The 13322-nt window shown below is 38.8% G+C and overlaps 1 protein-coding gene across 1 annotated transcript in view; it reads left to right on the top strand.

The window, feature by feature from the left end:
* The window catches only part of ADGRB1 (adhesion G protein-coupled receptor B1), a gene marked incomplete at both ends in the record, with an annotated part of 208435 nt that overhangs the window by 174117 nt on the left and 20996 nt on the right, over nucleotides 1-13322 (top strand). Inside the window, 3 exons of the mRNA XM_082044888.1 lie at nucleotides 1194-1292; nucleotides 9404-9575; nucleotides 11163-11258. Coding sequence (XP_081901014.1) covers nucleotides 1194-1292; nucleotides 9404-9575; nucleotides 11163-11258 — 367 coding nt within the window. The remainder of the gene's footprint in view (nucleotides 1-1193; nucleotides 1293-9403; nucleotides 9576-11162; nucleotides 11259-13322) is intronic.

Genomic DNA, 13322 nt, shown 5'->3' with positions numbered 1-13322 from the left:
CAGTGCACTGTCACCACCCAAGAGTGGCAGTCCCACTGTCCTTTGGCAGTGATGTTCATGCTTTGTCTGATACCAGGCACTGCATACAGGTCTGTAGGATGTTTTGCAGACTCCTGTCCATTTTCTAAGCCAGATCTGATATGGATCTGTGCAAATAAGAGGGTTCATACCAACTAGTAAATTCTGGGAAGAAACGGGGCCAGTGCCAAGATGATGTGGCTTCTGGGCTCCTGAGTAAGAGCTGGCTTGTCAGTTAGATAGATTCATGCACATCAGATTCTAAAAATCATGAGGACATGCCCTTTAGCAGATCCCTGCAGCCCCTTATAGCAGCATCCCACAATGGCCTGGCTCTGTGGTTGATGCCATCTAGAAAAAGTGAGAGCATCCCATGTGGAGATGTCTCAGGGTTCATCCCATAGACGTTTTCAGCTCCAAAGCAAGATCTGAGAGATGAAATGTCTCAAAAGTAGTCAACCAGTCCAGCTCCTTTCAGCACATGGTGATGGTCTTACAAAACACCTGAGCTCATGCTTATCTTCCAGGGCATAAACAACCCCATTTGCATGTCCTTCATCACAGATTAAGCAACCAAAGAGTGGCCTATCTCCCGATATTGTCAGCTGCCATGTGGGTATCCCCACCAAGGTGAGGATTAGCACACAAGGGCCATTGGAGAAAATAGTTGACTTTTCCCTTGCATTGCTTCAGGAGAGAAGATAAGCAGGCACAGTCCCCACAGCCCTACTTCTTGCCTTCTACTGTACAACACTGACACCTTTTTTGTTTTGGAGCAAAAAGGCCAGGGAGGAAAAAGAACCATTTCCCAAAAACAAACCAAAAGAAGGAGGTGAAGCCTGGGAGAGCAGTACTGGTTTCTCTTCCATGGATGCCAGAGAGAGAAATCCTGAGTCTGGCAAAACATTCACCAACACAGTTCCACCCTCTCCAGCGGCAACAACACATCTCCGAATTTTACATTTTTCCCATTTCCTGCATCTGGAGTGGTAAAGATGAAAGAGTTTTATTCCTGCCTGTCTTTCATTTCTCTTTTCAAACTGAGTATGGTTGGTTGGTTCCCTTTCTTCCTTTCCTCCGTTCGTTCTTTCGGCTTCTCTTTCCCTTTCCTTTCTACGTTTGTGTTCATAAGCAAAGTGTTTTGTTTTGTTTCAGTCTTTTGGTTTTAATTGCAGTCAGATGGCAGTGCCCCTTTACGGCATGACGCTCAAATGTTCCAAGTGTGGAGTAGTTTCTTCTGCTGAAGTTTCGGCCACAGCCACCAGTAACGCCATGTTAGTTCCTCTAATTTCAACTTCTTTTCTTTCTTTCCACTTCTTTTTTTTTTTTCTTTTTTTTTTTTCTTCTTTATTTATTTTATTTCCCTCTTTCATTTCCCTGCACTCACCAGCCTTGTTTGTTTTCTCTCCCCATGTCCCTGCCCACCTCCTTACATCCCCAGCTCTCCCTGACCTCATTCTGTGGGTCATGAGTAGTGTAGGGCTCCTGCAACATCCCTGGAGGGAAAGCTGATGGGCTGCATCCTGAAAAGCACTTTATGACATGCTTAGATTTAAGCATGTGAACAGCCCATGGAAGACAAAGGGACTCTTAATTTGTTTGGAACTAGGTATATGTTTAATGCCCCCATTTATTTTAGTTACTGGAGTTACAGGCTTAAAGCTGTGGTTCCCATTAATTTTGACGATAGATGAGAGCCAAACACTTAAGCATGTGCTTGATTTTTTTACTCCAGAGGCCACAGAGCATTGAGTATGATTTAAGTGAGTTGGTGAATCAACTATAAGTGTTGTGTTTGTTGTTTTTTTTTTTTTTTTTTTCTCTTATAAAAGGCTAGAATTAAGTTTAATACCTCGTAGGGCTGTGGTTCTGATTTGATAAGTGTTGACTGCCTCTTTTGGACTCCTAAAAGCACTTGGAATTAGTTTTCAAAATCTTAAAGTGTTTCATAGCTTTGAGTTACATAAATCAAATGCTGTTAAATCTCTTCTTAGATGCAGCTGGAGTTAGAAAGAAAATATATATATATATATATATATGTATAAGAAAAAAAAATATATAAAAAATGCCAGAGCTTTGTTCTGCTGGATAAATTGTTGCTATTTATATATCTGGCTTTTTTGTCCAAAAGGTTAAGGTGGGAGGAAGAGTGATGATGGAAGGTTTGTCTTTCTTCCTTCTATTTTTGAAATTTTATTATCTACATCATTTCCAAGTGATGCTATATTTTGGTTTCAAAGTCTAAAGTAATATACCCAAAATATGTGAAAGAAACAGTCTCAGATCTAGACATTTGCAGTTTAAAAACTCCCACCTTTAATTAATCTAAGCAAGAGTAGGCAGCTGAGTACCAAATCTCAAAATGTAGAAATATAAAAGAAAACCAAAACACAAGGTTTTATCCTTTTTTTTTTTTTTAAGTATTATTATTATTTTCCTGAAAACTGAGTCATTTATATAAAATACAAAAGAATGTAGGGAAAAATGTATATTTCTGAAAAAAAAAAAAATGTTTGAAAAACAGAACATGCAATCAACTCTATTAAGAGCTACCAGTTTCTATGAGATGCAAAAACTAAACAAAATCTCATTTATTTTTCACTGCTGAAGTAATTTACTTACCTTTTGCAACAGTGCCCTGCTTAGACGGTGAGACAAATTGGTCCAGACACATGTACCGCAAGTCTGGAATTAGCAGGTCACTGCATTTTGGTTTCCTACGACTGCAAAGGAATGCTAAAACAACAGAAGCTTTACTACTAATAAATTAGACTGTTAAATAGGATAGGCTTTCAGCTCATAGTAAATTCATTTTAAAAGTAAAACGATCTCAAGTCTTTCTCCCGTATTTTCTGAACTTTGTTCTGTCATACTGATTCATCTTCAAATCAGAAAAAAAATAAAATATATTAAATCTATATCTGCTACTTATCCTGCTTTTCTAATTTAAGTGGTTTGATAGAAATTAAAGGGCTTTCGTGAGAGATCATCTTTTGCTTCCCTGCAGATAGAATACCTTAGATGATAAATTCCAGTCCTGGTTTTGTTGTTTGTCCTGAAGCGTCCTATGGCCTTTTCCATACAAAAGGACTACTGGGTAATACAGAAATTAGTTCACTCAGTCTGCATCTACCCTTGTCGTCCACTTCATTCTACAGTTGAACTGTTTCTGTTTTTCTTCTTCCAAATCTATTGTAAATGAGGCTGTTAATAAGGCAGAGCCCTGATTGTGCTTCATGCCACTGCTACCGTTCTGCTGGCCTTCATCCCAGACCTTGGACCAGCTTTGCCATCTACTTTTGAAGACTTGTAATGTAAATCAGGTGCTGAGAGGATTCCTGGCTCCTCTCTGACCTACAATTAGTCATAGCTTTTTGGTGGAGAGGACACCAAGGATGTTCCTGCCTTGTTTCTGCTGGGGTTGCTCATGCCTTTCCCAGTTTACCTCCCATAGGTTTCAGAGGCTCATTTCTGGGATAGTATGGCATGAAAGGATAGACCCCTTGGTACATTTTTCTTGGCTTTTCGAAATCATATACATTTTTAGCAACTCTTTGTGGTAGTATCTGTACCTGAGGGAAAATGTGGTAAACCACTGATGGAAGAGCAGGTAGTAATCATGACAGAAGTAAATAAATATGCACTGGAAATTGCGCTATTTTTTGACTTAGGAAATTATATAAATTATATAAAATTATATAAAAAGGAAAGATTTGGATGTCTATGACCTGTTAAGGGTTACCTAGACTTAGCAGGTATGGGTAAAAAAAAACCCCTTCCCTTTAGGTTGCTTTGGAGAAGATGCTGGGCATATTTTGCCATTGTTCCCACATTTCCTTCCTTTTATTGCTGTCTGTAGGGTAGCCTCAGCCAGTGAAATACTGCCTTATAATGAATTTGAATTTCCTACTTGTTTTTTAATCTGAGACAGGGAAAAAATATCTCAGGTGCATGACATTTCATTGTAATTGTTGGCTCTGCTATTGGATGGATGGATGGATGGATGGATGGATGGATGGATGGATAGATGGATGGATGGATGGATTTAATTCTTTCCAGGCAGTGCATTACAAATATGGACTCTCAAGTTCTCACCATATGGAAGAGACTGACCCAAGACTAAAGTTCTGACACACTGTATTCTTCTTGCTGGGAACCCACCCAAGAGTCAATGTCAGGGATTCCTCATGACCTTTCTCATGCATCATCCCTCTTATGTCATCAACAGCTCATCTGTCAAATCTCTCATGTAAAGGATTTGATCTTTTTTCTTGTCTCAAAATCATTTCAGAAAGTCCTAGATGTCAAATTTTCAGCCCATACTATAGTTCCAGGACTAATGTGAATCAATATTTCTATGCATGGCTGGTTTTATGGAGGAGACTGTTCCTCAGGAGAGTGTTGTTCTCATAGTTCAAAGAACTTGAAATCATATCCTTAGCTTGGCATAATATGATACTTGGGCCCTGCAGATCTTTGCTTGGGCTTTTGGAGAACAAATTCCCTTATTAGGAGTGAATAACTGAGCAATCTGCCCACGGCTGCTTCATTACCTGCCTGTCCCAGTTAGAGGCATTTTATTTCCTTTTCCCTTAGTTATATGGTTCAGCAACTGAGAGAAGAATCATAGAATCATCTTTTGGAGAAAACAGAAATATCCTGTGTTTCTATGTTGCCTGTGTATGGGAAAAGCATGCACAGTGCCCCCTCCTTTCTAGCTAAAGATTTCCTATCTTCGTTATATGGGCATTGAGTTAAACGCGTTTTCTCTGTTTCTGTCCCTAAAATTGAGGTGACACTTTTGGTTTTAGGAGGAATACAAGTTAGAGGAGGGATAAAGCAGGGGAGAATAAATAAAACAAATCCTTGTACTGTGGGTTTCCTGTGGTGTAACAGCTGGATGCAGGAATAGCATGTTCATCAGAATAGTGGAACTGTATGTGCCACTCCTCGCAGCATGTAAGGAGCCATCCATCTTATGTTGTTTAAATGACCTATAGAAGAGGCTCTTAGGGACAAGGTTTTAGTGGTAGAGTTAGGTTATGGCTGGACTTGATGATCTTAAGGGTCTCTTCCAACCAAAATGATTCCATGATTCTATGATTCTATGAGTTGAGTCCAGCTACCATTTTCGTTTTCAGAGTTCCTCTCCAGGATCTTTTTCTGAATTATAAAATTATTTCTCCTTCTGCTGCTTTAGCTTACGGTAGTGACTGTTTTGTCAGTGTTGTGTAATGAGAAGAATTGACAACTTATGTCTTCATAATGGCATTTTGCATCTTTGTTGACATGTACTGTGTGTCCTTCTGTACTTGTCTTTTTTCAGGGTGCATCTCTCTTAATCTTTCTTCATGTAGATCTTTGTTTCCAAAAACTTTTTTTTTTTTTCTCTTTCCATTGCTGTCCTCTAAGTGCCATAACTTTATCCTGCTGCTTCTGTAAAGATGAAGACTCTCAAGGCTGTCAGCTAGCTAAAGAATAAAACCACAGCTAGTTTTTGTCATTACGACCAAAGGCCATCACCTGCTTGTGGCCAGAGCTGGGTCTGCTATGTGCTTTCACAAGGCTAAGTCTTTGCCATGTTCGATAAAGCTGTGGATGATGTTATCCTGTGGCCATGTTGCTACACATCGTATTTGTTTGCACTGTGCTGTGGCATTGCTATTTTCCAAAGTAATGTCCTTCTTCTGCAATGTAACAGTTGCGTAGGGTGGTGGAGAGGAACAATGTAACACTACAACTGTACTGCTGAGTAACACTGTCATGTCATGGTCCTCACACAATAAACCAGCATCATGCTTCCAGATTTAGTATAATGAATGTCCCTTGATGTTGACGTCACTCATCATGAGTTTTGTCATGTGTGGGACAAATAAGAGGATCTGACAGCTAATGCCTTTGTCTTGAGCAATAAAAATCCTGGATTCATTGATCGTAGATAATCCATAACGAAGACTCATTAAGTAATCACAGTGTTATTATATAACAAATTGTAATTTCATTTCACATCTTGTGTTGCCATAACATAAAATTTCTTATGTGCTGTTAAGTTCTTCTGGAACCTTTTAAGGATGCACAGTACCTCCTAAAGAAGGGACAGGTTGAAAGGTGGCAGAAGTATGAGATCTGCTATGAATTCAGCTCAGAGCAAGTAAAATTAAGCGCAATGTCACAGGAAACTCATTTATCTTTCCCTGAGTATTCTTCTGAAAATTCAGTCTTGATATGATGTTTTTTTAAGTGGAACATTTTTTGAATTTAATATTTCAAAACCTAAGCAGAGCTCTGAAAGTGACATTAGAATAAGCTGCATTCCTGTGACCTGTTGACATTGCTGCCTGAGAATAAAGATTAGGCATTTAGTGTCAGGCAATATTTCCATAACATTTGAAAGGGATGAATAAGGTTGAGAAGGCATCTGCAAGGTGAATCACAAAGAGAGCAGAAAGATCATATCTTAAGTGGTGTAAATCAGCACAACTCAGTTGGGAAAATACTGATTTAGTCCAGCAGGATGTGTGGCATAAGACTGTTTTCATCATTCAAGTTGGAAGGGCAGATGATGTTTTCGTTATCTGGTTGGTAGGCCAGAGATTTCAATGGTGATTTGCCATTGCTTATGTTGGGATCGACAGTGAAGTCTAACAGGATGTCTCAACTCTAGTGCTAGAGTTAGGTTATGGTTGGACTCAGTAATCCTGATGGTCTCTTCCAACAGAAATGATTCTATGATTCCATGACTCAGAAGGAAGTTTAATAGTTTGTCTATATAGACACATAGAGCAACGGGCTGGGAAGGACTCACTGAGTCCAGAGCAGAAGCTCTGAAGGGAGCCCACTGTAGTTTTGGGTCATTGCATCTGTGCTCTGGATAGCAAATAGACTCAAACGGTACCTTGCCAAAGCAGTTTGCTCTCATATGTATTTTTTTAAAACATGTTTTCAAGCTAGTGGATTGAAATCTAACTGTTTGCTGAAGAGAAACATAGTTTACCTCCTCAGCAGCATCCTTTACAACCCCAAATCTGCGTCTAAATCTTGGACATAGATCCAAATCATTGTCCATCTGATGGCAGTTCTTTTCAAGAATAGAAAAACACATCCAAATTTAGATGGGTGCTTCAGACCCCTACTTACTGGTCAGATCCATTCTCAGATGTGGTTGCCAGGTTTCTTGTTTGCACATTGGTGGTAGTAATGTGCACATGCTAGGACACCAGATAATTCCAGGAAGCAGAGTTTGGTACAAGCCATTTCTAGCAGCCTCTATTGATTTTGCTCTTTTCCAGCAATCCCAATTGCAAGCTGCTACTGGAATGACTTCATCTACCAAGCCATACATCAGACATGTTGTGTTGGTGACACTTGCATGGAAGACACATCTAAAGTGGCCTGTTATGGAGAAAGCTTTATATTTCCATTTGTCTTTTCTGCCTCTCTGATTTTTTTTTGCTGCACTTAACTGCTGAGCCAGGTTTATTAATGTCCCCCTGGAAACAATAGCAAAAAAAGATTTCAGAATAATGAGGCAGATTTCAGAGGGCTGAGGGAGAAGTGGAATAAAAACTTCTGTTTAGCAGTTGCTTGGTTGAGGGCTGTCTTGTTACTGCATTTTTTTCTTTGTTTTATTTTTAAATAATACTTTGAAATTATAGTTCATATTGGACATTAAAGAGCATTCAGTTTGTCATGCTTTACAAAATTATGAGGTATCAGTTTATGTTATGACTTCTACCTTACATGGAAGTCTCGTAATGCTTGTTTTAATTGAAGAAATAAATAAATAAATAAATATCACAACGCACAACTGTAGTCTATTTTGCTGCTCCCTTAGGTAAAATAAATTTCTCAATAATACCACTAATGAATACATCTAAGTCTGGACAGGTTGTAGAAATATTTGCAATCAGAATATCATTATAACTATAAAAATAACCTGTCCATTCAGTATTTGGTCATTACAGCAGAATTGATGTAACAGTCCTTGAAAAACTCTTAACTGAAGCCAGGATGTTAAATCCTGATGTCCCTACCCACATCCAAGATCCAGCTTTGTTCAGGTAAAACTCTTGCTGACCTCTGTGAGAGTGGTACCTGGATAACCAGCAAGTAAACATTATTAAAAACTTGATCATATATCAGAGAATGGTAAGCAAGTCCCATGTAAGTACTGTAAAATGTGTGTCATGGTATCTGTCCTGTAATTTATTGTGTTGCCTTTATTTATTTGTTAGTATGTAGGCTGAGGTTTTCTAGACAAAAAGATCTTTTAGCTCAAGTTGTTATGCAGCCTGTTCATAGGTCTGCTCTTATGTTAGATAAAAGCCCACAGAGGAATTCTTCTGATACTCTCGGTGCACCAGTGCTGCCAAAAACATAGCATGACTGACAGCTTAAAATCTCTCTAGTAATCTGTTAAATTTGCTTGGGACCCTTTTTGATCAGAAAGCTGAATGACTAAATAGTCCTTGGAAACAGAGTTGCTCTTCCATTTCTAGACACATCATTCATAGATAAAGTGGAGGTTCAAGGGGTAGTACTTGCATTACAGAAAAATGTTTTGTTCGGTTTTCTGTCTTCTGAATTTGGAAGTGTCTTGAATCTTAAGTTATTTTGACCCAGAATGTCCACCTAAGAATAAATTTATTTATAATAATTGCTAAATATACAATCAACTGTATTTTTTTCCAAAGCATTCAGCTAGTGAGATCCCAAAAGAAAGCAGAAAATTTTCTGCTCACTGAAAAATCTGGACAAATTTCAGTTTTCCTGATGTTCATTGATGTAATGTTGTAAGGACCATCAGCTGTAGAACAAGAGAGCAACAGCAAAAGATGAGTCTCCACATCAGCTCTATGCTTGTCCGTTTTAGTCACTTGAAACCGTGACACATGTCCCCAGTGTTGGTGTCTTCCATGTGCTGTGGAAGTCCAAGTGTTTGTAACCCAAGTGCCGACAGCCATCGTGACAAACCAGTCTCTGCTGCAACTGTTCTCGTTCCCTTTGGCAACCTACAGTGATTGTGTTTTGTCTCCCCCCCTTGGGAAATGCCATTGTTGTGGACTAGTGACATAGAGTGGGAAGGGTGTGAAAGGGGGAGTGAGGTATCTGCATCCTTCCTCCCCACCTCAAGTTTTATGCATGACTGCACCATTGAAAAGTAGACCCTCCTGTAGAAACGTGTGTCACCTGTTTTGGTAGTGTGAGTGTGCGAAGCATCCTCCTGCTTCCCTGCCACAGGGGCTCAAAAGACATCTAGCAGAAGTATACATCTGCTGAAGAAGTCTTCTGAAGCCCTATGGGATCAGGAGGCTGAATTACCATCCCACATGGAAGTGGGTGAGGCTGAGGTGGAGCTGAATTCTCTTTTCTTCTCCTTTGACAGGGCATCCCTTTGGAGTTCCTGTGTGGTCCTACCTCTCCTGGCTCTCACCTGGATGTCTGCAGTTCTGGCAATCACGGATCGGCGGTCAGCACTCTTCCAGATCCTTTTTGCCGTCTTTGACTCATTGGAGGGTTTTGTCATTGTTATGGTGCATTGCATCCTAAGGCGGGAGGTGAGATGAATGAGTCTTTCTCTTTTATATAACCAACATACTTCCCATAGAAAACATCAAAAAATGTCCGGTGAGCCTGGTAGCTTTTCTATTCCTGTGAACTTTTTGACAGTGTAGACAGAGACCACAGAAACAGATGCTGAGGTGCTGGAGTGAGTTCAGAGAAGGGCAACAAAGCTGGTGAAGGGTCTGGAGGACAAGAGTGCTGGGGAGCAGCTGAGGGACCTGGGGGGTTCAGCCTGGAGAACAGGAGCTGAGGGGAGACATTCTGATCTCTGAACTGCCTGAGAGGAGCTTGGAGCATGGAGGGGTTTGGTATCTTCTGCCAAATAACAAGTGATAGAATGAGAGGAAATGGCTTCAAGTTGCACCAGGGGAGGTTTAGATTGGATATTAGGAAAAAAATCATTAACAGAAAGGTTTGTCAGGCATTGGAACAGGCTGCCCAGGGCAGTGGTGGAGTCACCATCCTTGGAGGTGTTTAAAAGACGTGTAGATGAGGTTCTCAGGGACATGGTTTAATGCCAGTGTTAGATTAATGGGTGGACTCTATAATCTTGAGGGTCCTTTCCAACCAAAATAATTCTATGATTCTATGAAAAATTACCAAGAAAGTATCCGTCAGAGGGAAGGAAGGGTTAATCCATGTTTGTCATGATGAATTTATGGAAGAGTGGAATTTGAGGGACAGTCTTAGATTAGCTAACATGTCAAGTTTTGCTTGTTTAACTTCAAAATCGATATTTCCATAATGTTTGCACCCCATCTCTGAAAACAGAATATTAAGAAAAACAATTTGATCTCTTGATTTCAAGAGAGGAATCTTGCATCGAGGTTTACAGGGCAGTTAGACATTGGCATTTGCACCTAGATATTCTGGCTAGAAAGGAAAGCTAGCAATAATCAACCAAGGAAATTGAGTAAATTCTCTCCAGCTTCCCTGTGGAGATTTAAAATGGTAAATTATATCAGGGAAGAAAAGGATGAATCTTTTATGTTTCTTTTAGTCTTTTCATTCTACTGAGTGGATAGATTATTAATAACAGAGACAGGAAAGGGTTTTTTCAATATTCATTTTATCTTCTTACAGCTCTTTTAAATTAGGTAAAACAGATTAATTTCTTATGTCATGCCAATGAAATCAATAGAATTACACCACTGATTTGGCTGAGACTCCGTCAACTAACTACATTATGAATATGGGCCTGCATTAAAGTCCCATTGCAGTCACTGTCATTTTTTTCCATTGATTTCAGTGAGTTTTGGATCAGAGCTATGTTACAGCTGATATAAGATCATGATTAGACATTGTAGACCCCAATAAAACGATTTATACAATAGCATTCAATGTAGACACATTGCAAGCTGTGAAGTAGAAAACATTTTTATTCTTGACTATATAAATCAAGAACCAGAAGTGGTCTACATGGTGACCCATGATACATGTAAAAAATCTGAGTTTCTTGGACTTGTTTTTTTGGTGTGTGGGTTTTTTTTTGTTTTTTTTTTTTTTTTCTTCAGCAGAATTTAACATGGTTTGATATTCCTGCCTGACTCTGACTTGTGCATATCCATTTACTCCTGCAGGTTCAGGATGCTGTGAAGTGCCGAGTAGTAGATCGTCAGGAAGAAGGCAATGGAGACTCAGGGGGGTCATTTCAGAATGGACACGCTCAGCTAATGGTAGGAAAAACTACCACCTAGTCTATTTTTAAGGGACCTATGGGGATTTTTAACTCACAACTGATAAACAAAAGGCTCTGTCCATCATAGATTTTGTAATCACAATTCTTTTTTTTTCCTTTAAACCCACACTTGAACAAACATAGCACTCAACACAGGCTCTTTCACAGAAATCCAGTTTCTTTTCATCATAATATTAAAGGACTTAAAGTTACACACCGAGTTTTGCAGACATCTTGTGAGATCCTTTCTTTCCCAGAAAAGGAAAAGCCAAAATATACCTCCCAGGTCTTCTAGACCTTTTCATCCCCATCACGCTGCCTTGTCCTAGGTGGAGCTAGGAAGCTGTAGTTTACTACTGCTTTTATTACAGTGTGTTGGCTCATTATTATAAAGATGCCATCTCAAAGGTATTTGTTTCTCTGAAAAACACATGTGTTTACATTGCTTTTCTGGGAATATAGTTTAAGCACTGTAAACCTTAGTCCTGTTGTATAAGTCCTTTACAAAGTCCAGATAAGGCTGTAGAAGAATAAGCTATGGGGAATGGTCTTGCATCTGCTTCGCTGTTATGATATAGATAATATAAGAGGCATTTGATTTCTGAGGCTGGGGTAAGGACATCAAGGCAATCACAATATTTGAACAACTTCCGAAAAGGTCTAACTAATATAAGAACTATATCATAACACAATGGTGTTTGGTTTTGTTTTTCCGGTCACTCCTGTGTTAAGTAGCTTGTGCTTGGGTACAAGGTCTCATTTCAAACAGCAAAATCTTTAAGTCAAGACATCAAATGATACTTAATTCTATTACACCTCATAGGTGTTTGTTAAAAACAGGGGCCTCATTTATTTAGATGCATAGTCTTCTCATTTTCAGACAGGTTCTTGCTGTGCCTATTTATGTATAATTAGAAAGCCCCTTGCATGCCTAGTACTTTCACTCCTTCAATAACAGACACCATAATCATATCCAGTCTCAATCTTCCTTTCAATGAGTTAAACACACTAAGCTTTTTTATTCTCCCTCTGCAAGACATTTGCCTTCAAATTATTTATATAACCTTTTTCCACATGCTGTTCAGACTCTTACCATCCTTTAAAAATGTGGATGCTATATTTGTTGTTCTATTGTCACCATCCCAACCACTGTATTCTGAAATTTTAGATTTCTGCCTCTGTATAAATCCCTGTTTTCACTCATTATCAACCACTTTGCAAAATTCTGTGTCAGCTACAAGATTTTTAGCAACGAGATTACATTTACTTCTGCACTGTTGATGGATGTGTTGAGAAGTAAAGAGTTTACAGTTTCTTTGCATTCAGGCACAAAAAACTCCAGAATCTATAAGTGAATTATGACTCCTCACTGATATTTTTAGAGGGAGATAATGTTATTTTACAGTGACTGAGTTGTAAAATAACTAAAAATTTGCAGAATGGCATTTTTGTTGTTACCTTTTCTAGTGATCTCAGAATCTGCCCAACAAGTGAAAAGAAACTTAGCTGAGTAGAACTGTTTTCCGCAAAATCTTGTTGACTGGTATTAAATATAAACCTATTTTTATTTATTTTTCTATCAGTAGAACTAGTACAGGCTGTTCAGTTACATTTTTCTGGAACTCCTAGCATGAAAATGAGCTTATATTTTTCTGTGTCATCCCACATGCCCATTTAAACTTTAGTTTAGTCTTCTTTCTCTACTGTTCTTTTCAGATTTATTTGGTATCCCAAATAATTTACAAAGAAATTAGCATAAAGAAGGTTGAGATTATTCCTCAACCAACTCTTCAAAAACTCTTGGATCTCAACCTGCTAATATTAAAGTGTTTATCCCAGGGAGATGGGGATTTTTTTTCAAGCTCTTCGTAGTATTAAATTGGAATGCATTTAATCACATTAATATAATTATATTAAGTGTCTTCTTTCTGAAATGACACTAGAAATAATTAGTGAACTCTTCTGCCTTTCGCTAGTCTGTGACTTTTCCATTACTCCATGAAAACGCAGGGCCCACTGTGACTCAGTGTATCCAGTTCTTTGAAATGTTATCTGCTAAAAG

This window comes from Streptopelia decaocto (assembly GCF_964273445.1).
Source record: "Streptopelia decaocto genome assembly, chromosome: 2".
NCBI classification, from domain to species: domain Eukaryota; kingdom Metazoa; phylum Chordata; class Aves; order Columbiformes; family Columbidae; genus Streptopelia; species Streptopelia decaocto.
The sequence above is the reverse complement of the archived record's forward strand: the minus strand, read 5'-3'. Positions and strand labels throughout refer to the sequence as shown.